The sequence below is a fragment of the Coffea arabica genome, chromosome 11e (genome assembly GCF_036785885.1).
Source record: "Coffea arabica cultivar ET-39 chromosome 11e, Coffea Arabica ET-39 HiFi, whole genome shotgun sequence".
NCBI lineage: Eukaryota > Viridiplantae > Streptophyta > Magnoliopsida > Gentianales > Rubiaceae > Coffea > Coffea arabica.
In genome coordinates, this window is record NC_092331.1 from 61,642,189 (window position 1) to 61,666,968 (window position 24,780).

At 37.8% G+C, this 24,780-nt stretch overlaps 4 protein-coding genes, 1 long non-coding RNA gene and 1 other non-coding gene across 9 annotated transcripts; 2 read left to right on the top strand and 4 right to left on the bottom strand.

Annotated features, from left to right (window-relative positions):
• The first annotated feature begins 1,153 nt into the window (after positions 1-1,153).
• On the top strand, positions 1,154-7,346 carry LOC113718652 (uncharacterized). Its single transcript, XM_027243542.2, has 9 exons — positions 1,154-1,759; positions 2,243-2,966; positions 3,238-4,337; positions 4,625-4,913; positions 5,012-5,236; positions 5,623-5,796; positions 6,265-6,453; positions 6,539-6,652; positions 6,831-7,346. The coding sequence occupies exons 2-9, from the start codon at positions 2,301-2,303 to the stop codon at positions 7,161-7,163; spliced, it is 3,090 nt and encodes a 1,029-aa protein (XP_027099343.2). The 5' UTR covers positions 1,154-1,759; positions 2,243-2,300; the 3' UTR covers positions 7,164-7,346.
• Positions 7,347-8,288: 942 nt separating this feature from the next.
• On the bottom strand, positions 8,289-11,927 carry LOC113717113 (OVARIAN TUMOR DOMAIN-containing deubiquitinating enzyme 4-like). 4 transcript variants are annotated; one of them, XM_072072503.1, is made up of 6 exons: positions 11,635-11,773; positions 10,709-10,830; positions 10,127-10,167; positions 9,582-9,680; positions 9,269-9,433; positions 8,289-8,630 (listed from the first exon to the last, which is right to left on the bottom strand). In XM_072072503.1, the coding sequence occupies exons 1-6, from the start codon at positions 11,657-11,659 to the stop codon at positions 8,615-8,617; spliced, it is 468 nt and encodes a 155-aa protein (XP_071928604.1). In that variant the 5' UTR covers positions 11,660-11,773; the 3' UTR covers positions 8,289-8,614. The 4 variants fall into 4 exon arrangements, with proteins under 4 accessions (XP_071928604.1, XP_071928603.1, XP_071928605.1 ...); XM_072072502.1 differs by lacking the exon at positions 11,635-11,773 and adding an exon at positions 11,290-11,625; XM_072072504.1 differs by lacking the exon at positions 10,709-10,830 and having other exon boundaries at positions 11,757-11,927.
• A 1,205-nt stretch (positions 11,928-13,132) lies between these two features.
• LOC140021509 (uncharacterized) lies at positions 13,133-14,001 on the bottom strand. Its single transcript, XR_011825336.1, has 2 exons — positions 13,863-14,001; positions 13,133-13,788 (listed from the first exon to the last, which is right to left on the bottom strand). It is a non-coding gene; the product is annotated as an uncharacterized lncRNA (long non-coding RNA).
• On the top strand, positions 13,335-15,066 carry LOC113716808 (AAA-ATPase At3g50940-like). Its single transcript, XM_027241270.2, has 2 exons — positions 13,335-14,327; positions 14,452-15,066. Exons 1-2 carry the CDS (start codon positions 13,335-13,337, stop codon positions 14,914-14,916), a joined length of 1,458 nt encoding a protein of 485 aa, XP_027097071.2. The 3' UTR covers positions 14,917-15,066.
• A 2,420-nt stretch (positions 15,067-17,486) lies between these two features.
• TRNAK-CUU (transfer RNA lysine (anticodon CUU)) lies at positions 17,487-17,559 on the bottom strand. Its single transcript has one exon. It is a non-coding gene; the product is annotated as a tRNA-Lys (tRNA).
• Positions 17,560-18,579: 1,020 nt separating this feature from the next.
• On the bottom strand, positions 18,580-23,694 carry LOC113716807 (U-box domain-containing protein 6-like). The gene is made up of 6 exons (XM_027241268.2): positions 23,357-23,694; positions 22,701-22,785; positions 22,034-22,219; positions 21,543-21,650; positions 19,874-21,051; positions 18,580-19,698 (listed from the first exon to the last, which is right to left on the bottom strand). Exons 2-6 carry the CDS (start codon positions 22,749-22,751, stop codon positions 18,912-18,914), a joined length of 2,310 nt encoding a protein of 769 aa, XP_027097069.2. The 5' UTR covers positions 22,752-22,785; positions 23,357-23,694; the 3' UTR covers positions 18,580-18,911.
• Between the last annotated feature and the right edge of the window lie 1,086 nt (positions 23,695-24,780).

Below are 24,780 nucleotides of genomic sequence, written 5' to 3' on the forward strand. Positions count from 1 at the left end.
TAATACGGAAACCCGGGATTCCTTTCGCTGTTCGCGAGAGAAGAGTGATCTGTTAGACTGTTTCATCTGGAATTCCCAGACTCAGACCTCTCTAACTTTCCTAGGGTATCAGTAAAGTTTTTTGCTGTGTAATTTTCGTTATATAAACTGCGGGATAACGGATTTTCCCCTGAGAACCTAATCATCCAAGTTCAAACTGTGCATGTATTGTGATTTTTTAATTAATTGTTACTCCAGTCCATGCTGATCTTCTTTTTTAATCTGTCCATTTCCTGAACAGAAAGGACTAAAGAGGGGCTTTGTTTGGGGGGGGATCTTGTGTCTCGCTCACAGAAAATGGATCCAACCCCGACTTTCAAGTCAACATCTGGATCAGGCATGTTGTTGACTTCCCTATAAGACTGTGATCGTGCTTTGTGCCTCATTTTAGATTAATTTTATGTTTAAGGACGTTAATTAGAGCCATTGGTCAAACCTCTCCAAATTTATAAAAAAAAGTTGGGAGAGAGAATAAAAATATGTAGTCATGCATCGCTAAAATGTCGGAGTGAATGGCGGAAACGATGTATCAGTTAGTACTAACAGCAGCACTTATAACACTATGGTGATTTTTTTTTGGGGGGGGGGGGGGGGGGGGGGGGGGTTTGACCGACTCTGCACAAACAAGGAATTAGTTATTCCGGCCTCAATTTTCCTTTTATATACCTTTAGATAATTCAATTTAAAAGATTTTTCCATAAAATTAAAATGGGTAATTATCCTTTCTTTTGTACCTTTATAGAATTGAATTTAAAAGATTTGGGTTCAAAGAAATACCGGCATTCGAGAAAACGTTATGAATAACCTTTTTCACTCAAAACCACCTCAAATGCTTATTGTTTCAACTCAATGAAAGATAGGATAAACTAATTTATTAAACAAATTGAAATTGATCCAAGACGGCATTATTGTAATATACTCCTACAAAAAAGGAGGAAGAAAGTAGTAAATGCTTATTGTTTAGTGTTCAAATCCAAAATGGATAAGGCGGATGTGATCGTGATGACCAATCACCACATTTAATTCAAGGGTTAATATAACAGTTTTCTATTTTTTTTTGCTTTTAGCGCCAAAAAAAAAAAAAAAAGAGAGAGAGGAAGACATGCCATGGACGAAGAAAAGAAAGCTCTATCAAGAAGGGACAGAAGGCAGGAGGAAAGGAAAAGGAGAGAGAAAGAAAGGATGAATGAATCAACAGAAACAGATGGAAAGTAAAGTCGGATACCAATCCCCGGAATGTAAAGAATTCCTTTTACAACGAAACACGTAAAGTGGATTTTTTTTTTTTTTTTTTTTTTTTGGCAAAGTAAAGTGGATATTACCACTGTACTTTTCTTTTCTCCTCTGAGATATATATTTATAATGGGGAAAAAAATCAAAGCAAAGAAAAAGGGGTCAAGAAGCTCGAGTCACCATCGGAGAAAGGAGTGGACTTTTATGCTCGAACTACGCTCAGCATAATTACCCAACTTAATTGCAAATTGGCATTAGCACCTTCTTCTTCTACTACTTCGGGGGGGACTTCTGTATATACAATTTTTTCTTTCAACTTTTTCCTCCAATATTTCTCACCTTTGCTCTCCAGATACAAACAAAAAACTATCACGAGCTTAAAAAGTTGGAGAAATTCTGGACTAAACGAACAATGGATTACCATCATTAACGCAAACAAAGTAAAATTTACTCGGGCTTCTCAGTCTCCATAGCCTATCTACCAAAGGTAAGTGTACCCCTTACTTCCATCCTCTTTTCTTTTATCGTGCTACTTCATTTTGGGATTTAAAAGGGCTGCATTGTCTGATTATTTATTGAGTTTTGATGTTTAGGTTTCTGACTGCTGGAATGGTACTATTATGAATCCCTTATTTCTTTCTTTCTTGGTGTTTTTTCCCTATAACTTGATAAAAATCCTGTCTTTAAATGGTTATCTGTTCTTACAACAATTGAGTAAGCTGTAAATATATACAGGAATATTAATCTCAGGAAATAAGTTCAATCGAGCTGAAATGGTTGTTGTTTTTCCCTGCTTTACTTCTCGTTTGCTTATTTATTTAATTAAACAGATTACGTTATGTATCAATAAATGTTGTTTGATAAAGCGCATTAACAAGGGGGGAAAAATGCTGAACCTTTTAAATTTTTGTATTTCGTGGTAATTCTTTTTTATTGACTTTTTGATTGATTTATTGCTGCTTGTGGTTAGACCTCTAGCTGATTACAAGCTTGGGGAAGAGCATTCATCTGTGTGAGATCATTCAGGTATGGTACTCGGTTTGAGGTCAAAGAAAAAAAGGGGTGCTTCGGTTCAAATTGATTACCTTGTCAATGTAGTGGAGATTAAGCCTTGGCCCCCATCTCAGTCTTTGAGATCGGTTCAGTCCCTATTGCTTCAGTGGCAAAATGGTGATCAAAATTCTGGTTCTTTCCTAACTGTTGCTGGGGATGCGAACATTGCGTTCAACGAGTCCTTTGCACTTCCTGTAACTTTACATCCAGATAAAAAGGCCCGCGATAAATTTCAGAAGAATTACTTGGAGTTCTCATTGTATGAGCCTCGTAAAGAAAAAGCCACTAAAGAGCAATTGTTAGGGACAGCTATAATAAATCTATCAGATTTTGGAGTAATCGAAGATGTTTTGCCCATTATTGCTCCACTGAACTTCAAGAAGACTTCCAAAAGCTCACCGCAGCCAGCTCTTTATTTTCAAGTAGAGCCCCTAGATAAGGGCAGTTCGAAGTCCTCACCCAATGTGAGATCCTCCAGAACATCATTGGACCAGGATGGCCAAGAAGCCCATGCGGAATTCAATGGTGACGACTCTGAGATAGCTTCTTTCACCGACGATGATGTTTCTTCTCATTCGTCTCAGACAGTTGCCTCTTCTGTGTTTGATGCTGCAAGGGCTTCACCATCTCAGAGTGATAAGGTAGCTGAATCCACTCACTAATCTTTGTGATCTCTGTCTCATGATTATAGCTTTTTCCTTAATTAGTACCTTGATTGGCAATCGTTTTGCCTTGGCTGAATCTTCATTCTGTATTGCTCGAACTGGGTGTATTGTCCCTATTCTAAAACGGTGACATAATTCCTTCTTAAACTGAATGACATTCTCTGTGTGTGTGTTTCTCCAAGCGTGCGTGGATGTGGTTGTCAGTGCATGTGAGCACACATTTTAGCTGACATTTACAAATCTACAGAATGGATTGGAGGCAGTCAATGAAATTACAGGAATGGATAATCAACAGTCAAATGGAAGGTTGCCACCATCTTTGTCCATTAGCTTATCATTAAATACAGGACACTCAGTAAACAGCCATACCTTGAAGTCCAAAGTCACTGGGAGAAGCAAGACATCATTGACGAAGAATTCGTATAACCCCTCAATTGAATCTTCTTCCTCATTTGATGGCTATCACAATATGTATGGGGGATCTAGCAACTACATAGAGTGCCTTGAGCAGGAAACTGTGACCCATGGTGTCGGCAAAGAGGGAAAGAATGAAAGAAACAATCCAGAATATAAAAATGAGCCAGTTGATAGATTAACTCAGCCCATACATGATGAAAATGACATTGAAAAACATGCTCCCATTTTTAAGGGCATAGATGTTGCTCAGTTGGAATTGAATGGGGAGAAGGAAGAAAAAATTTTTGGACAGGATGAACAGTTCCCAACTGAAAAGAGATCGTTTTCAGACTACAAGTCAGTCGATAAATTACCACATAATGGTTTCAGAAGGCTAGGTACAATTGGGGGTGTTACCTCCACTAGGGAAGCACTTGGGGTTCAGATTTCAAATGGTCGACTAAAGCATGTCAAGTCACAGTTATACTACTCAGCTGGAAGAAGTGAATATTTTGGAAAAAGCCATGACACAGAAAGGGCCACAAATGTACACAAGCCTAAGAATGCTGATAATAGTGCTAAAACTATTCAAGAAAAAGAGAACAAAGAATCTGTAGATGGAAGTTCCAATGCTTATGGTCAAAGTGTTGCAGAAAATCAAATGAAAGTGCTAAGAAATGAATCTCATGATTATGGAGCTGAATCATATTCCAGAATTCAGATGCTGGAGGAAGAGTTACGGGAAGCTGCAACTCTCGAGATTGGCCTTTACTCTGTGGTTGCTGAGCATGGGAGTTCTGTTAGCAAGGTTCATGCCCCGGCTCGCCGCCTTTCTAGATTCTATCTTCATGCATGCAAAGAAAAATCCAGGGCTAAACAGGCAAGTGCTGCAAGAGCAGCTATCTCAGGTTTAGTTTTGGTCTCCAAAGCTTGCGGAAACGATGTTCCAAGGTACATATTAGTCCCATAGCTATTTTGTATCAGTGAAGCACATTACTTTAGTCAGTGTTGAAAAATAGGAAAGCCAGGACTTGGTGAATGGAAGCATCAGTAAAATAGGAAAGGGAAAAATAACAAAAAAAATGCTGGTGACTAGGAAGAAAAGGTGCACTTTTCTAAGGTTATTGTTACAAGGAATTGTAGAACTTTTTATTTGAATACTGCTTCAGAAAATTTTTATGTGTCAAAGGCAATTGCATATTAAAACTCACACTGGTACATCTGTACCTCCTATGCAGGCTGACTTTCTGGTTGTCGAATGCAATCATGTTGAGAGTTATCGTCATCCAAGCTGCTGCAGAAATATCAAATTTAGAGGCGAAGCATGCAGGAAAAAGTGATCGCTCTGTCTCTCACTTGGATTCAAGCTTCCCAAAGAGACAAGATAGCTTCTTCTCTGTTGAGGAAAGAAATAGCGATTCAGTTGAAGAATCTGATGACTGGGAGGACATAGAAACATTTATTTTTGCATTGGAGAAGGCTGAATCTTGGGTTTTTTCTCGACTTGTTGAGTCTATCTGGTGGCAGGTTAGATTCCTAATTTTTTCTTGCGCTGCATTTAATATTGTTTTTAATCAATCAAAACTGTCTTCTAAATCAGCAGTGTGCTTATTTTGCCCATGCAGACTATAACTCCACACATGCAGCCGACAGTTGCAAAAACAGGTGGTAGAACTAGGGGCTTAGGTACAAAGAAGAATAATGCAAGTGGATATGGTTTGGGTGATCAAGTGCAGGGTAACTTCTCTATAGAACTTTGGAAGAAGGCTTTCAAAGATGCCTGTGAAAGGCTTTGCCCAATTCGGGCAGCAGGACATGAATGTGGCTGTTTGCCTGTCATGGCAAGATTGGTACGCTTTTACATTGGAATATAGCGATTAATGTGCATTCAATAGTCACAGACAACTCCTGCTGGAGACAAATATTTCTAGTTTTAGTTGATCTACCTGTCATGGCCTGTAAACATACTTTTAAGTGTGTTGGTTACTGAGTATTATGATTCAATACAGATCGTCAAATAAATAGAGAAGTGGGTTGTCGGTAATATATGTGATCATATAGAGTTATATTAATGTCTTCCAGCACTCTACGATTAGTACCATGCATGCTCTGAGTACTGCATTTTCATTGCTTGATTTACTGGAAATATTTTATCCTGGAATACGTGGATGGTTTTACTAGGATATGGTTGTAATTGACCAGATCATCATTTTAATGTTTATTCTGTGAATTCTAGGTAATGGAGCAGTTAGTGAGTCGATTGGATGTGGCAATGTTCAATGCTATCCTTCGTGAATCAGCGGAAGAAATGCCTTCAGATCCTGTGTCTGACCCCATTAGTGATTCTAGGGTTCTCCCAATTCCAGCTGGAAAATTGAGTTTTGGAGCGGGTGTACAACTGAAAAATGCTGTTAGTAGTGAAGCAGCTCTTTAAAAGTTTTACCTAAAACTTCTGTGCAAGATGTTTGCATTACTTAATGCTTATTTATGCAATATTTTCTTGTTCTGCGCAGCATTTTGACTTTCAAGTGAAAATGATGAGCGAATTTGCTTCCTTTCAAAATTCCAACTCTGAACATTAGATGTGAAACAAAAGAATCTGATTAGCAACGATTCATTGAATCTAAGAACTGAGCCTCTTTTTCTAACATGTAGCTTCTAGAATTATCTGGCAACCACTTTAAGTTGAAGTTTCAATCAAATGAAGTATTTGTTTTAGATGTTAATTAAATCTGTTATTTTGTTAGTTCTCTTGGAACGTGCTCGAAGAACACTGCTTTGCACTTGGCCTATATAATATCAATTGTTTTAGTCATTAGTTGGGATAGCAGGATTCTTTATGTTATTTATTTATTTATTTTTTGGCTGGTGTTTGTAGATTGGTAACTGGTCCAGGTGGCTCTCAGATCTCTTTGGCATTGAAGATAGTGAATCACTTGAGGACAGTGATACTGCTGGTGATGACAAGGGATCTGAATCCTTCAAGGCTTTTCGTTTCCTCAATGCTTTGAGTGATCTCATGATGCTTCCTTTGGAGATGCTTATGGATATACCAACAAGAAAAGAGGTGAATGACTGCTACAGAAAATTGGTTTGAAAAATTCTAGTTTCCACATGGCTTTATTCAATTTTCCAGATTTTGCTTCTTTTAGGTTTGCCCACTACTTGGTCCAACAATGATCAAGAAGGTGCTTACTAATTTTGTTCCAGATGAGTTCTGCCCAAACCCAATTCCACTAAGTGTTATTCATGCACTGGATCATGAGGTTGGTTATCAATTTTAGCAGTGCTTTGGAAATTATGTGCCATCTCTTCTCTTGATAGCTGGTTGAATAATGCAGAGCTAGTGCAAGATGGATTTAAAATCCTAAAAAGAGTTAATAGAATAGTATCATGCATGGGGTACCAGCTTTATTTTGCTGATACATTTGCATGTTGATCCAGGATGCTTCGGGTGTTTCTACAGAATCAATCACAAGTCACCCATGCACTGCCCCTCCTACAATCTATTCACCTCCCCCGGCAACTTCACTGATACGTTCTATCAAAGAGGTTGGAAACAATAATATACAAAGAAGCGGGTCATCATTACTCAGAAAATCGTACACAAGTGATGATGAGCTTGATGAACTTGACACACGCTTGACTAGTATCATTGCTGATAGCTTCCAGAGTTCTGCTGCAAGAAAACTCAACTGGATACCCAGAGGAAACGGCAAAGGAAAGGTCTCCAGGTATCAGCTACTTCGGGAGTTATGGAAAGGTTATGAAGAGTAAAACCACTTGTAATTTGTAAAGCATTATGTATATATAGAGAGACATAGAGCCACGAATTCCGTTGAACTGATTAAACTTTTGGGGATAAAACCTGCAGTGACAGGACTCTTGTGCATTCCTTTTCATTCAAGTTTGTTTGTATTTATTTGGCCCGTTAAGGCATGCCAAACAGTTTTCTAGAAATGTTTATTCATTATGGATCTCTATGTAATTAACTGAGGAAGCAATCCAGCATGGGGAAACATCAAATATGGATGACATCCTGAACAGCTAATTGATGAGGGAAAAATCAGCCTACCACTGCAAGTTTGTCATACTCTTCACCAGATATGGCCAACTTCATGGTGTCCTCAGGAGTCAATACTCCCGCAGGTACAGCACACAAGTAATACTACTGATAGATTGCATGTTTCCATGAGCTGACATATTCGACACTCTATTCAAGTTCTAAGTAAGATTTATTCATGATTCGCTAACTTGTGTGACAGATGATCATTGGTTAAATTACGCGTTATCTCTAGTTCTCCACTTTGCCTCAAAAAGTGATTTTAAAGCCATCAAAAGCGACCACGTGCAATATCCTATTTCTCACCTTCAGCGTGTGATTGAAAAACGCAAGTCTTGCGGGAGCATTGCAAGCCAAAGTCTTGGGATGTTTCTGATGAAGCAACAGAGCTGATGAATAAAACCCCTCCCTATCACCTTTCCCTGGTATGTCTTATAGCCACAGAGCTGATCTATCACATAGCCAAGGGTCAGTCAATTAGACATCCAGAATGCCCGCCAAAAAAATTCTAGAGAAAATGGAGTTTTGTTAATTAGTGAAGTGAAGGGTCGATTGTTCTTCTGGGAAGTTACTTTGCTCCAGAACCTATTACTGGCAACCCTAACATAATAATAGATGGCTAAATTCATTGTCACTATCTTGAAATGCGTCGGTATTATGTCGAGGGTGTTAAGAAGGGCTTATCCTTTCAAATCATTCCTTGATCCGCAAGTTATTCATCTTGCAAAATTACATACACGTCCTTGATCACTCATCATTTGCTGTAAGGGTCAGTCTTGCCAGCAATTTAAATTGGAGAGTTTAAAAAGACTCTTTCCATTCTCATCTTGACGAGACAATTATTCAAGTTATTGTTCTGCCAACTCCCAAGAATTTGATCAGCAAGGAAGGTGGATATTGAGCCAATGCAAGTTAGTTTGTTCCACACGCAAGCCCATTACATGATAAGGAAGAAATTGAGCTTGACTCAACAAAAATGCCATGTACTCGAACCTCCTTTCAGTTTTCACTTCCATTCATTCAAATTTGATTAATTTGAAGGAATATCACCCAGTAAACACAGCACAATCACTGGCTAACTACAGGCTGCAGCTTAGTCCTGCCATACTACAAGCCAAACAGAATTTACTTCCGCATGACTAGTTACTGTCAATCATCGAGCATCTCACCATCTGTTTTTCCTGCCAAAAAGAGAAGAGGCAAAATGGTGAGAGCCAAGTAGAGCAACTCCGGATTACTTTCTTAGCTGTCTATACAAAACATGATCAAGTTCCTCACAAAACCTACGAGTCACGATGTATGGAATGGATGGTTAATACAGTAGGCCCTTGATGAAAAGGCACAACTTTAATTTAACTTTCAATAAACTACTACAAAATACCAAATTCCATCCATGTTGAGGCGCTCAAAAATATATCAGCCCTTAAGACATAGCCTGCCAACTATCATACAATTAAGGTGCAAAAAGCTTACACGCACACTTATTTTATTTTAATATCCTAATTGCTAACCACATTTGATTTTCCATTGTAACTGCTACTTTACTTCTCAGGCTTTTCTCAGAAAAAAGGCTCGGCATAGCTTAGATATGAGATGAACCGCGTTTTAGCAACTGAGTGTGGTAAGTATGATGAAATTGGAGTGCAACCAACAAATGAAACTGCTACAATAATTTTGATTGACAAATCATGAATACCAAATTTACCAATTGGAATAGGAAATCATTAGCATTTGGTGGCTGTTGACGGGGCATAAAAACACAGTACCATGCGATGCACCTTAACAAGAAAAAACAAGTAATACAAGCTAGAAATTCTACCTTTTTAACTGTAGGTTTCCAAACTGGTTCTTTAATATGTCATAATGCCCATAACCATGATATAGAACACGCACTGGATTTTCCTTTCCATATTCTTGACCATACTCGGCTATTACTTTGAGGGAATTTGTCTTCTTATCCAACATATGCACTGCGATAGGAACCCTGAATCAAAAATTTAGATTAGCTTCTCAGGTATCAATACCATGAGCACTACCAACTTTCAACTGGATAGGCACGTTACAATGTTTGAATTCTTTCATTTATAGGGTGGGCATGGATAGGTTAAATCAGAGAAATACGGTAGACCTACTGTAAAACATGGGAAGACATTAGTAGCTCAGGCTCTCCTCCCCAACTATGGGGCAGCCTCATTTGCATAACATACGTGTCAAAATCACCTTCAACAAACCTGAAAAGCAACAAATTTCCCTTGAGAACAAACTTTGTTTTTGTACTTGAAAACATGCTTGAGGTGTGATAGATAACACTTCTCAGGACATCCCGGATGTGTTCGAGGATAACAGAGCTCTGGTCATACTGAGACCCAAGTTGTGCAAGAATGAATTGAAAGACAAATTTTCAAAGGTCCAGGTTAGCACGAACCCCAAAGGTCAAGGTTTGGAAGAAAAAGAAATGTATGGACTTGCTATGGCCTTGATCAATACAGCCAGTACTGCCAGAATGACTCGAAAGAAAAATCAAACTTCAAACGTGAAGCTGGATGTTGAACTGATTAACATGATTTCAAAAAGGTCAATTGTTCAGAAGATATGCATGGACTTGCCACGGACTTCGTCAAAGTGTAGTAAACCAAGCAAAAGAGCAGTATCCCAAAGGCATATACGCAAGTCTTACCACTCTGTATCTGCTCGTCTTTTGATAAGTTCATCTGTCACCTGTAAAAACAGAGTTGCATATGTTGGTCAAAAGAACTCATGATAACCAAAAGTTTAGTCGGATCGTTACTAAGTTTTGGTTCTTCTGCAATACAGAGCTGTTAGCTGGAAGGACACCATAGGCAGACAGAACTTTTACTTTGAGGGAGCAAAGTATTGATCATGGACATAACAGAGTGCGACAGAAATTGTTTGAAAAACTTATTAGTCAAGGAAAACCTGTGTTTTTGAAAGGAAACTTGTAGAAACTCTTGGAATGGTCAACCTCGTCAGATGTTCAATCGCCTTAACATTCTCTATAATTTAGTTACTCGTGTCACTTAGAACACAGCGAAAAGAAAAAGTATCATTGTGCCACAAGTCAACTGTGAATTAAGTAGTGATAGACGAAATGTGGGGTTAACATTTAATTCAAACTGGAGCAAAAAAGAAATGCTGTACAGGTATTAAGTCGAATCCCAGCTAGACAAGTAGTATTAAGTTGATCCTAAAGCACCAGAGTCCAAGAATTAGGAAGAGCAGAAGAAAGCTAATGATTTACTTTGGCTCTGAGCTCATCAGCCAGCTCTCTCTCATCGGCTTCACTTGGAGATGGCTTTCCTGATCTCAAACAATCACCATGGACCACAGACCTGAACAAGCATCTCCCATCTCCAGGTATCCCTGCAGCAAAGTGGTGCAAAGACCATTTGCCGTGGTTGACATTATTAGGGCAGCTTATGTAACAACATCAATGCATATTGTTGATCCAAAATAACAGGACTGCAAGCAAAGACTATTTGCCGTGGTTGACATTATTGGGGCAGCTTATGTAACAACATCAAAGCATATTGGTGATCCAAAATAACAGGACTGCAAGCATCATAATTGCCGTAACGTTTCAAACTGCATACCATATCTTCATCATGCAGGATGAACGTAACGTTATTGTAATGTTTTACAATTCTAACATAATAGGAACGTAAAAATATATGTGAGGAAGAAATGGATGAAAACGCAAAGTACTTGTTGCTCATGAAGATGATATCCCACTTATTCAAAAGCAAAAATAGAATAACCGAAAAAAAAAAAAAAAAAGTGTAACAGCACTCGCACACCTAAACCAAAAGCCATTACGATTACCAGATCTTATTCGCTCCTCAAACATCATAAAGATGAACCAGCAAATGATCTAGTCACTGTATTTCCCGTTTTCTCTTTTTGATAACTTGAATTTTTTTAAATAAATAAATATATAGCAACACAACTTAATTAAGCAAAAGAAAAATGCTGCAATGCAAGAAAAGAATCATAAAGCCAAGCCAATGAGTTGAAGCCAAGCATCCATGCCAGAGTTATTATGACGTAAGAAATGGTAAATGCCACATAAAAAATTTTTTCAAAAAAAACAGAGAGAGAGAGAGGAACAAATAAATAACAATAAGCAGCACATACGAATGGTAAAAAGAATGGTGGGGAAGTTGTTACCAAACGAGGTTTCTCGTTTCGGCATGAGATCAAAGATGTTTCCAACTCTTTCTTTCTTTTTTTTTTTTTTTTGGCAATTTAAATGGAGTACTGTACGTAGTTCATATTTTTATGGAATTTACCTTTTTGTAAATTCGAAAAAACATTATTCTGATCCTGTAGCAACGAGACGGGGAGAGGCAGACTTTCATCAGAAGAAGAAGAGAATCAAATTCGATTCAACGCGAGAAGAACAAGAATCGACTGAGTGAGGAGCTTTTGACTCGGGTGAGTTAAAATATTGAGGCGCGACTGACTCGGGAAGCGGAGGCACGATGGGCTCAATGCATGTGTGGGCTTTTAGTTTTAGGGCCGGAATTGATGTGGGCTTTTACTCTCAGTACGAAAATGTACACGTGTTCTGTTGTTTTATTAGATGTGTCATGATTTTCAGTTAATTTTTTATAAGTGAAATAATTATTTGGATTGCACGTTATTTATACATGCTGATTTACTTGTATGATCAACATATTTTTTAATTTTTTTTATCTCACATACATCATATAAAAAATTACTATAATATTTTTTTCACAAAATTATCTCAAACAATCTACTGTCCAAACACACTTATATTGGCCCATAATTTTGCTTTTGTTTCTGGAGCATCCCATAATAGTTGTAATTTCGACAATTAGACAAAAACTTAACGGTTAAGAAGAAAAAAAAAATTAAAAGAGTTGCCATCTCCAAAGCAGGGACCTAAAGCGAAAGGAAGTCACTGTGCTTATAAGGAGTAATAGACATCCGTCCTATCTTTTGAGAAGAGTCCTCGGGTGCATGTATAATCACCCCACTTATTTGCCTCATTTTGCAACTGACAATCGTTTTTTTTTTTTTTTTTTAAATATCCATATACTGTACTGCAGCCTCCTCCTCAGCCAAAAGAGTTTGGGGGGAAAAAAATAGAAAAGGTCAATCTTTCGAATAAGGAAGAAGAACGTAATTGTAATAAAATTAAGAAAAGAAGAAAAAAAAAAAAGAACGCAAGAAAATTGCTGAAAAAGCTTCTCCTTAGAAATGCTTGACCTTGTCGGACAAGCTAAGGGCAAATCCTTGACCTTGTGGTTCTATTCTTTTTTTCTAGACTTGGAGAGTTTTGCAATTTGTAGGATTATTAAATCAAAGTCTTTTTAGAATTTATTTATTTAGTTAGGAAACTACTTATTTTGTTGTTTAGTTGTAATTTCCTGGTAGTAGTTGTAATAAAAACCTTCAAAGTTCCTCTCTATTTTTTTTTATTTATTTTGTCCGTTGAGTCTCAAGATTTATTTTAATTTGTCTTCTCGTGATTTCATTCAATCGAGACAACATATTATTGCGTTTTGTATAGAGTTGTTTGATTAAACATATGAATAGTAGTATTGCGTTTTTACGGGCCTTCACAATTGCATATGAATACTACTATTTTCTTTTGTGTCGATCACGCCACTATATAATAATATGTTTTGACACTCTGAAATTTCAAATGGCTTCTGCTGAAAGTTCCACACTCAAAATTTAGTCACAACTTGCACATATAAAAGCGCAAGTCTCGAACGCCCCCCGTCCCAAATTGAGCAGCCTCGTATAGCCGCCTAACAGTGCAAAGTTCCTCCAAAACAAAAAAAAAAACAGTGCAAAGTTTAAAACACGAGATCGAGATATCCCATCCAGTATCCATCATGTTTTCCCTAAGCAGTAGCATTCCTTCAACAGCGTCGGTTCTATCAGCATACACAACTTTTGCTGCATCCGCTGTTCTAGTGCGCACCGTGCTCCATGAAGTCCAGAGCATGACTAGCCGGCTTATACCCCAACAACTCCAAGACAAGCTCTTCACCAAAATTGGATCCCTTTTTGGGAATCTCTCTTCCCAGATGTGTATAACCATTTCTGATCACAATGGCCTCACCCCGAATGAGATGTTCGAAGCTTGTGAAACTTATTTAAGAGGAAACATAAGCCCATCGGTCCACCGGCTCAAGGTAGTGAAGGAGCCAAAAGCAGAGAAATTGTCCGTCAACATAAACGATGGCGAGACAACTTTTGACGCATTCGAGGGGATACATCTTGTTTGGAGATTGAATTGCTCTGAGACTCAGAAGACTGGCGCCGACTATGATGGCTACTTCTCTTCTGAAAGGGTGGAACGTCGATCGTTTGAGCTTTTCTTTAACAAGAAGTACAAGGATAAGGTATTAGGATCTTACCTGCCCTACGTGCTTGAAAGATCAAAAGCCATCAACGGAGAGAACAAAGTGATAAAGCTGTACTCGGGTGGAAATTGGTACGTGGATGTTAATCTCCAACATCCATCCACGTTTGACACGCTGGCAATGGATCCAGAGGTTAAGAAAGAATTGATGCAGGACTTGGATAGATTTGTGAGGAGGAGGACTTTCTATAAGAGGGTTGGGAAGGCTTGGAAAAGAGGATACTTGTTGTATGGTCCTCCAGGAACAGGCAAGTCCAGCTTGGTTGCTGCCATGGCGAACTATCTCAAATTCCACATCTATGACTTGGAGCTTTCCAGTGTGCGAGGCAACAACGACCTTAGAAGTCTACTGGTTTCGACTAAAAACCGATCAATCCTTGTCGTTGAGGGCATTGATTGCAGCATTGAGATGCAGAACAGAGAAGCTGGCCAATCCGGAAGACGCAGTGGTGAGAATCAGGTGATCCTCTATTTAAAGCTTTATTTATTATTCAAAAGCCTTTCACAGTCTTCTTCCTCTGCATGTAGCCAAGAAATATCGTGCTATATCTTTAGAAATTAATTGATCTTATTTGGCCTGGCAGCTAACATTATCAGGATTGCTGAATTTTATCGATGGGCTGTGGTCGAGTTGCGGTGATGAAAGAATAGTTGTGTTCACAACAAACTACAAAGAAAGGCTGGATCCTGCACTGTTAAGGCCTGGACGGATGGACATGCATATTCATTTGTCATATTGCAGTCCTGGTGGATTCAGGATCTTGGCTTCCAATTATCTTGGTTTGAAGGATCACGACAGGTTTGGTGAAATTGAAGAGCTCATAACAGAAGTGGAGGTAACCGCTGCTGAGATTGCGGAAGAACTCATGAAAAGTGAAGAAATTGACTTTGTACTTGCGGGACTCGTTGCTTTCCTTGGGAAGAAAAAGAAGGAAAAGGCCAAGTCCAATATTGGCAAAGAGGACGAAGTTAAGGGTAACAAGAAAGAGGAGGACGTAAAGTTACCAAGGAGAAGTAGGAGGAAGAGAAGCAGAAAATCCAGGATATGATGGTTCCATTTCTGTTTATGTAGCTTATGTTCTTTTCTTTGTTTTTTTTCCTTTCTTTCTTTCTTTCTTTTTCTTCTGTGTCTTTTTCTTTCTTTTGTATCGTGTGGATACGAAAGTACTAGTAATAAATTAATATCATCTTTTGAAGTAGTATCAGAGTTCACACAAATTCGCTATTGGCATGTTGGTTGTGAAGTATACCTCAACATTTAAATAAACCTAAATCGGAAAAAGAACTAAATCTGAAATTTGTGGTACTTGCATGCGTCGGCCATTACTTAGATAGAGACCATAATGTCTTGTTTCAAACTTTGAAATTACTACAAATATTCCTTCCATTTATAGAATATTCTCCTCATGAAAATGCCTTTTAAAATCTCCACCACCTCCTCAAAACAGAAAGAAAAAAAAAAGTGATGTTTGCACCAGAAAGATGTAAGCAACATAATAGTTGATCACTGTAATTAGCCTGAGACGTACAAGTTTCTCGGATATGCTAAAAACCAGTCATGATTTAAGAAAGCAAAACAAATGACAGCCTCCCATTTTCCTGGATTCATTCCTTACAAAGCGAATAAGACCAACAAGGAAGAAACTTTGGAAGATTGACTGGTTCTTTCTCAACCTTCATTCAAGAGTTATTGGAACAGAGATGGTCAAACTTGATCCCTTTAATTAACACCTTTAACAGTAGCGCTGCACTCGATTGAACTAAATTGACTCGGAACTTTTCATTTTATGGTAGCATGTGCCCTCATCATCTGTAGAAGACAGTAAATAGAGCTGCTTTTATTCCCTCAGGGACCAACAATCGCTGCCAGAACGATGTTGAGACGCCGTCCATTACATACGTTTGGAGCTTCAATTTTAGCCATTATTCACAGTGCCTGCGGTAAAGCACAAGGACTAAATGGACCTATGGGATCATTGACGACAAAAACAACCAAATTCATCAGTTCTACCTTTCCGTTTATATATTCTATGCAGTATCAATGCCTAGCAATCTTGTCCTTTGCTGATGATCACATTCTAGCCATTGAAAACATGGTAGAAAACATTTTTCCACCATCAACGCATTTATTCAACGGGATTGACAAGCTTGTTTACAATGCAGAATATTTACCAGGAAGGTTTGACGATGCCATGAATGCAATCCCTATAATTATGCACCAAGTTCCATTTCTTGATTGGGTAGTGATGCATCTCATGTCACGGCTAAATTTTCTAATCTCTACCCTGATGAATTGGGGATCAAAGAATACACAAGAGAAGGATATAATGATTGATATAGTCTGCAACAATCCCGGACCTGGGCTAGACATTTCGATGGATAAGGCAGCCTCCCACAAAGAGAATGATGAGTTTCCTTCGATGTCCACATCTCATCCTTCACGAGAAATGGCCAAAGAATTTGAAAGCGAAAAGGGTTGCGTTCAAATGCCAAAAATCGCACAATGTCAACTCAACGAAGATACAGACTCACCTCCAGAATTATCCAAGGGGTCTTTCTACAAGCCATTCCAAGATGAGATGAGGTGCAGTTACAAGGAAATGCTTGAAAAGGGAACAAAGGGAAATGCTGAAACTAAAGAGGACAATCATAATAACTCACAATATGAAACTCCTCGAAGCACAATCAGTGAAGGAGGAGTTGAAATAGACAGAGAGAAAGACCTACAGGAAAGCATTGCAGGATTTGACCTGGATGATCCAATTTTAGAACTATACGAAGCAAGCTGGCACCTGAAATAAATCCAGTAAGTATCAAATTAAGGTATTGCTGCTATGGCAATCAGATAACACACCTGAAATGATTTGCGTGGTAGATACCCGTTTGGCAAACAAGTTTTTGATCAAGTTTGTCTTCTACAAGTTTTTTAACAACTTTAGCTACAATAATCTCAAAAAACTCCTAGAAGTTTTTAAACTATACACTTCAAAATATCCAAAAATTTACACATTTCAAAAATTTTTCTTATAACTTTTACAGTAAGCTACAGTTAAAATTTTAGACAAATACCCAAAAAATTCATTTGCCAAACAGTACCCCAGGAGAAACATGGTAGTTGCCTAGTTCTGATCATTGATCAGCAGCCGCAGAATATAGCATGATTACGGGTTCGCATGCATTTCTACAGTGCTGAAACTTGTAATGTTGTTTTTTATAGTACATTTTATGATATATGGACTGTATGCAGAGTTGCATTTGTCCTACAAATCGTTGATGAAACAAGCTCTTTTTAACAAGCTTTTTTTATTTACAATTGATTATTCGCCCTGCTTCTGAACACTTTTAACTTCCGCAAACGACAATCTTGGCAGAATCTATGAAGAAAAGCGAATAAAGGTTGGGAGAAAAATTAACTTCCCAAGCAAAGTGACAATTGATACCTTTTTTTTTTTGGAGCAAAAACAATTGCGTGGTTGAAATGAAAGGAAAAGAGCTTATTACAAGTCTTGTGTGAAAGAAGGGGCCAGGAGAATCCACGAGGTTGGACATAGAAGACAACATAGAAAATGCTGAGACACAACTTGTAAGTAAGCGCTGCGATTGACCAAAAAATTAATAACGCCCACCGTGGGGCTCGAACCCACGACCACAAGGTTAAGAGCCTTGCGCTCTACCGACTGAGCTAGACGGGCTTGTTGCAAGTTAAACACATGAGTGCTATTGAAGTTTTAAAATGGCATTCCCAGCAATTAAACCCAGCCCGGCCCGACAATCAAACCAATCAACCAGATGAACCAGCTATTGGGCTGAGCTGAGTTTCTAATTAGACCGTTTAAACATAAGAACCGTTGACTGGTCAATAATTCAACGATTCAACCGAAACCCGACCAAATTTTGTTCACAAACCGAGTTTTGTGGAAAAATTTTTAGTTAGCTTTTATTAAGACTCAAACTTGGGAACTTAAGCACATAACTAGAGCATAGTTACCACCAGGCCACTTACCAAATGTTAGTAGAGTAACTTTCTTATGATATATGAATGTTTTATTAATTCTATTTTTTTTTAATTTCTCTAAAACAAATTTATTTGGAATCTTTTAATAAAAACTTATAACCTTCCAAACTCTATAAGTTATAAAATGGATTTCAAAAATAACATATTACATAATTCATGTTAAAGGCAAATATTGTTTTTAATAATTTTTTGCACTTAAAATTCATAAATAAGCTAGATAATTATACTAAATACAGATAAAATTTTACACTTGAAATTTGGTGGATTACTAAATAAATTTATATTTTATTGATTCTTATATGAATTAATTATTCTATAGTGAATTAAATTGAATGAGCATTTACTATGACATTGTTTATTACAGTTTATATCATATATTTTATATCAAAATTTATAAAACATAATATTTAAATATATTTAGTGATCCACTAATTCAACCACTCATCCATCCATTGATTAAATCAGTGATCCATTAACCCTTTTCCTTCGCCGGGTTCCTTTCCAAGCCGGGTATAATAACTATGCCAGCGATACAAGGAGGCATTGAAGGGCCCAAACAAAGAAATCGATCCCTCCCTGCGTCAACTCATTGAAAGATGCAACAACTCACTTCCAGCTCATGCTCAACAAACAACACCACAACGGCAACGTGAAAGAGAAATCTAAGAAATAATGAAGGAAAATTCACAAGATCGCCTTCCCTTTGAATAGCATGCCATCTAACTCTTCAATTGGTCGCGATGCAAGTTTACATCATTTACAGACTCCCGTTCTTTAAGTACCAGGAGATTCACTTTTAAAACTTCAACTAAGGGTTCACTTTTGGGTAGTTGTACGCTATTCTATCAGGAAGATAAAGCAAGCAAAATTTAGTGGCTATAGCCTTACAGGAACCTGTACATATCTTCTGTGGGAAACAGGAAACTGGAAAACACGATGCCTATTGAATAGGACAGAACTAATTAATACAAAGGAGAGATACGTGATTTAATGTACAAGATTGTCAGCAAAGGAACTAAGAAGAGTCTCTTAACACTGGTATACAGAAAAACTCTTGTTCTTCCACCAAAAACTCCAGGCTCTTCCCACTTTTCTTCTGGAAACTGATTTGCATAGTGGTTTTGCATCTTCTGTGGTTACGGGAATCTCACTACATTCAGGCTGCAGCGCAGCCTGGACAGCTGATGGCTCCCGCTGCCTCTGCTCACGAAACAACATTAAGAGCTTCTGAGCTTTCTGTTTTCCTCTCGTCGTCCCATTTACAGAAATACAAACCAAAGAAGGAATCACTCCTTCTTGAAGGACCATTTGACTGCACTTCTCATTGCCATTGCATAGTATTAAAAGACATGCAGCAGCTTGCTCCTGCTCAACAGGCTCACCAACATCCAAAATAGTTGCAAGCCCACTGACAAGGCCAGAAGAAGATATGATTTCCTCACGCGCTGATCTACTTGCAGCCAAGTTTATGACAACCGCAATGGATTTCTCTGTCCAAGAATGGTCACCCGAATTTGTGATAAGGACTTGCAAACTGTCAATGACACCAGCTGATAGAAGGTGGGGGATATTGGCTTGGTGCCCAGAAAGATTATAAAGGGCATGGAGCGAATCAAGCCTACATTGTACATCAGGTTGATGCTGAAGAACCTGAATCAAGAAAGGGACAGCTTCACTGGATCCAATAATGGGCTTGGCCTCTTCAAGGCAAGACAGGTTAAGGTAAAGGGCTGTTGCAGCTCCAGCACATTTGCAATTAATGATCATCTTCCCCAGCAATTCAAGCACTTTTCCTTCCAGCATCAAGTCCTTGTTTCTGAAGAGCAGCATAGTGAAATTGAATAAGAACTTCCAGTGTATAATAATCTATTCTAATAATAATCCATTCTAATAATAAGCACCTATAAACTGCAATATAACCTCTATCCCGCGTCTCTGTAGTTGAAAACAATGTCCAAAATTCAAGACATCAAGATTTACAAAGGAAGTACCTGTTATTATTCACAGCCAGATTGAAAAGAGCCATGGCTCCAACTTCCTGAGCTGTCTCATTCCTTGCTTGCAAGGCCGAGTCCAAAAACCGCAATAATGCTTCAACAAAACCATTTGCCCCCATGTATATTCTGGCTTCTTCATCATCCTTTAGCAAGTGCCTTATCTGTTCTACCACTTTGCACTGTTTTGTTATGTCGTCTTCTTTTTCTAAGATGACCAAAAAGTCTTTATATCTTTCGAATAAATTGACCCCACATTCATGCTCCTGTGGAGAAACATCTTCAACTTCATTTCCTTCAGCTTCCTCAATAACACCACTATCCTCCAAGGGTACCACCTTCACACCCTTGAACTTGAAGTACCCAACATTATTGGTTAATTTTGATTTTGCAGTATCACTGTCTGACAGAGCCAATCTCCAGTAGTTCAGATCAAGAGACTCGGGAGGGCCATCTGGAACAGGAACTCCATTCTGTTCACACCAACTAGCAACTAGACCCTTTACACAGTAATTTGGAGTCAATCCAAGATGACACAGCTGCTGCTGAGTTTTTGGGCATGTCTTGTGCCCATCGCTGAACCACTTCTCTATGCAGATTCTTTCATACGTCTGTCCAGAAGCAATAATTACAGGATCATACATGAGTTGCAATGATATTGGGCACCTTAATTCTTCAGGAGGGACAGGAATCTGCCCAGATCTCCTGAAGTTTGGCTTGAAGTTAAAAGAGCTGAGTTTTGAGAGTTGTCTGTCAAAGGCATGGCCATTAATTCCAGGCCCACTACCATCCTCAAATGATCCTTGAACAGTTGGAGAACAAGGTGTAGAACCCTGTGAGTCATTATCATCCGAAAATTCATTTCTAAATAATTTTGAATATTTTCTCATTAGATGCAAAAGATAAGCCACAATTGATTCCTTTCTTTTGTCTTCCTCAGCACGAGCTCTGTCTATAAGTTTCTTCAAAGCCCGTCTCTCTCTAAGTGCAGCTCTTGAAGATGTGATACCAAGTCTAGAAGCAGCCTGGTGAAAAGATTCAAGTTCACCAGTGTCGTTAGAGTTGTTGAATTTTCTACCTTGCTGGAGCAATGCAATTATCTCGTCACCAACTTGTTTCTCCATCGAATCAAGTGAGAATTCAATCCCCATAAGATCAATCAAAATTTCTGATATCTGAAATTAGAAAAAGGCTGGGTTGACATCGCTTCCTTCAAGAAGAACCAATGAAATACAAAAGGAGAATGCACACTACTAGGTTAAGAACTTAAATGAAAAGCAATAGAAGAGGAGGAGGAGATGACTGCAACATTTACGATGCATAAGGCAGATAGATCTACAGGATGAGGCTCAAAAGTCCAGAAGATATGGTAAAATTTGAACAAACCAATGTCCGAAATGCTCAAATCTCAAGTTGCCCCGAAAAAATAGCTAAAACATTATTTTTCAACCAGTTTAAAAGTAGCAAAACCACATACTTATCTTGATCCAAAAATCGTCTTTGCAATACACAAGCACTTCAAATGTCCGTTAATGAAATATTAATGATGCTTAATTAATACATGCAAGACTGATTAGAGCATACATGTATTGGACCACATCAAAGACTAACAGTAGTAGCAGGATCAAGTTAGATCACTAAAAGAAAGAACTAATATAAACGTTACCTGTGAACCAATAGCTTGTGGAACAATATCTTCGACACGCCTCAGACCATCTTCAAGAGCGCATCTTGCCTTCTCGAACTTTAGAACAACAGAGTCTCCAGTTATAGCCTGATCAAAAGAATGTGTTAGTGAATAAGTGGAGAAAGAAGAAATAAAATTCGACGGCTTTCAGTATGATAAAGTCCAAAATTCCAACTATGAGGAATAGCATGCAAGTCATTGTACTATCAGAAAAACAGCTGAGTCGCCACTGTTTTCACGCAATCAAATATTTCCTAGTAGCTGTCTATCCAAATAACAGGAAAGCGAGGAGATAAATCGTATCTTCTGGTTACCAAAATGACAACCAGAAAAAAACGAATAGTTCACTAAATGGCAAATGCAGGTTAGATTTTTTATGACGTTTAGTGTGAGGGGACGAATTGAGAACCAAAGTCAAGAAAAAAATAGCTTAGATAAACACCACATGGTAAACAAGTTCACAGCCATACCAAGTAAAGTTTACTACACTCTGCACAGTGTTGAAGAATATTCTTCGTCTTCTCAAGGGCAATGTGCAATGCACACAATGCTTGAATGCCTGATGTACTTCTTGGCCTTGCTGCTTCCAAGTCAGGAAATATCCCCAATACTTTAGCATAAATTGCTGATAAACTCTTACACATCCCTCCATGCAACTACAAAACCAACCACATTTTTTGTCTTTTTGTCAATTGCTTGCAACATTCATGAATTACAATAAAGACCTTAGAAAGTTGTGATTGATATTACATAACACAACAAAAGAGTTAAACCATCAAAGATGCTGCAACAAATTGGATTCAATGCCCTCAAAAGTACCTCCAAATCATCAGGTGAACTATATTTTTTCCCTAACGTAATCAAACTAAATCCTGCTACCAAACATGACCCAACTATTATTATTAACAAAAGTGTCATTTTTTCAAAGAGAATCATCATACACCAAAATGGCTGAATTAAAAAGCATAAGTGTACCGTTAGACAAAACCTTTCATTGAGAACAAAATGCCAAATATCAAGTACTAAAGGAAAAAGAATCAAAACGAGTCAGACAAACATGTACATAAGAACCCTCCAAACATCCAATATATAGAACCATCCAACAACCTAAAGGCAGAATATACCAATTAGACATACCTTTGGTTCCCCAATTGAGAGCAAAACTTCTTCAACTTCAGCAGTTTCCATGATTCACATTAACGGGGATTCAACTTTACATCACCTGAAAAATTAGTACGTAACTAGAAATAATCAGAATCTATGAATAAGGTAATGCACCAATAACCATGGCAAGTTAACTTAATAAAAAGAGAAAATTTTAAACAATAATAAAAGTAAAAATCAACCCCAAACGGAAAATAGCAAAACTCAAATCCTCATCCAGATTGTGGAAACGAAGAGATGCTAAAAACAAAATCCTCGCTTCTTTAACTAAAAACCCATCACTTGAAAAAACAAATTCTGACATGTCAGAATACAAGTTAGTTCCTACATAATTGGGATTCGGATGAGATCAGAAAGGCATAATGAGGCAAACGATGCAATAGCTTTGGTTGGAGCAAAGTGGAAAATTTTGTAGTTTTACTTATAAACTTCTTTAACGAAAAATATAGGAGGGGAAAAAATCTTAACCGATGTAGAAGGAAAATATGCGTTCAAAACAACAGATGAAAACGAGTACAGCAAAGCCCAAGCCTAAAATCCAACCAAAGAGCAAATGTTTTTACCCAAATGATGTACAATCATGATCAAGCAGAACCAAAATACAAAAAGGTTTGCAATTAATCACGTACAATGATTGACGGAGGCTCGAGGAAATGAAGACTTGAGCAGAAATTAAGGACCATGTGTTGTATTGGCCTTATCACAAGCAGAAACTTTAATTGCTTCCTTTGACCAGCTTTAGCTAATTTCACTAGTTCTCTCTCATATATTCAGGAGATATTCAAGAAACCATATAGGAAGAAAGAGAAAGGGCTGCTTTTCAGATTTGGACTTGAGGGAGAAAGAGATGATTATGATGGTGATGATGATGGAAATTGGAAAGCCAAAGGTAATGAGAGAGGGAGAGGGCTTTGGTTAATTTTAGCAGAGTAGGGAAGAGAGGGGTCAGGGGAGTAAATAGGGAGGAATATTTGAAATTACTATTTAAATAGGGGTACAAAATAAAATAAATGATATCAAATCTGGGGACTACGAGTGAAGGTTAATTTTTTCAGTATTCTGTTATGGAAAGTACTCTTTCATCTTCTTTTTTTTTTTTGGATTTAAAAATGATTTTCGAGGGTTTTCTCTAGAAAAAAATAATAATTTTGGAGGGGCTCTGGGAATTTTGAAGGCCGATTTTGTCTCCCAAGTTCATCGGCCGACAGTTGCCGACCTCCTGGTTTGTCGGCTAGCAGATCTGGCTTAAATGTGATTGTAATTTGTCCATTTTGCCATCCTTCCTTCTCTTTCTAATCACGGAGGTTACCCGACTTCTTTTTTGAACGATTTTCACTTTCACCGGCACTTTATACCTTGAGTGACCACGGATTTTTTTTTTTTTTCTTCCTTCATTGGATACGCAGCAGTTTCAGGTGTTAGTTTTCATATACAATAATTATAATGGTGCCTATTCGTATGATAAATTAGATATACTTCAAGTGTTGTTAACAAATAACATTAATCTTTGCTATACTGACAGTGTGTCAGCGTTGGATGAATGACAATTATATAAAATTTGAATTTAAAATTTAACTTTTGTACTCGTATCATGAATCAAATGACGATAGTGTATATAAAATTTATGAATACTCGTCAGAAGAATCATAACTATGATAATATACAATGATAGTTTTACATCTCAATTGCTACTGCATTTCTAGTTGTTAACTTGCAAGTATAATCATTTTTCTCATTTGCCCTGTAATGAGCTTGCATTAGTAAAAGAAAAGCCAGTTCCGTGGAATAGTTGAGGATTGACATGCAAAATTAGAGCATTATCATTACCGTTTTGAATGCTAGAAATAAATGATCGAAAAATCAAATTCTCTGCTTAAATATAATGCCAAGGATCGTCTGAGATCTAAGAATTATTAGATTTGATAATTAACTCGGAATTGATATATTATCTACTCAAAGAAAAAGGATGAATAGACCTAATAATAAGCAGATAATTAGATTTTATTGAAGTCTTCAAGGTGGAGCGGAACCACATCCGGGCGCTAATAAATGA

Coding starts and splice junctions, on each gene's coding strand:
- LOC113718652 (XM_027243542.2), top strand. CDS start 2,301: ATGGTACTCGGTTTGAGGTCAAAGAAAAAAAGGGGTGCTTCGGTTCAA. Junction 4,914..5,011: donor TTGAGTCTATCTGGTGGCAG/GTTAGATTCCTA, acceptor TTGCCCATGCAG/ACTATAACTCCACACATGCA. Junction 5,237..5,622: donor TGCCTGTCATGGCAAGATTG/GTACGCTTTTAC, acceptor TGTGAATTCTAG/GTAATGGAGCAGTTAGTGAG.
- LOC113717113 (XM_072072502.1), bottom strand. CDS start 11,317: ATGATGTTTGAGGAGCGAATAAGATCTG. Junction 10,168..10,708: donor CTGATGAGCTCAGAGCCAAA/GTAAATCATTAG, acceptor CTGTTTTTACAG/GTGACAGATGAACTTATCAA. Junction 9,681..10,126: donor AGACGAGCAGATACAGAGTG/GTAAGACTTGCG, acceptor GTTGCTTTTCAG/GTTTGTTGAAGGTGATTTTG.
- LOC113716808 (XM_027241270.2), top strand. CDS start 13,335: ATGTTTTCCCTAAGCAGTAGCATTCCTTCAACAGCGTCGGTTCTATCA. Junction 14,328..14,451: donor GACGCAGTGGTGAGAATCAG/GTGATCCTCTAT, acceptor TTGGCCTGGCAG/CTAACATTATCAGGATTGCT.
- LOC113716807 (XM_027241268.2), bottom strand. CDS start 22,751: ATGGAAACTGCTGAAGTTGAAGAAGTTTTGCTCTCAATTGGGGAACCA. Junction 22,220..22,700: donor TCTCAATTGGGGAACCAAAG/GTATGTCTAATT, acceptor TTGGTTTTGTAG/TTGCATGGAGGGATGTGTAA. Junction 21,651..22,033: donor AGTGTAGTAAACTTTACTTG/GTATGGCTGTGA, acceptor TCTTTTGATCAG/GCTATAACTGGAGACTCTGT.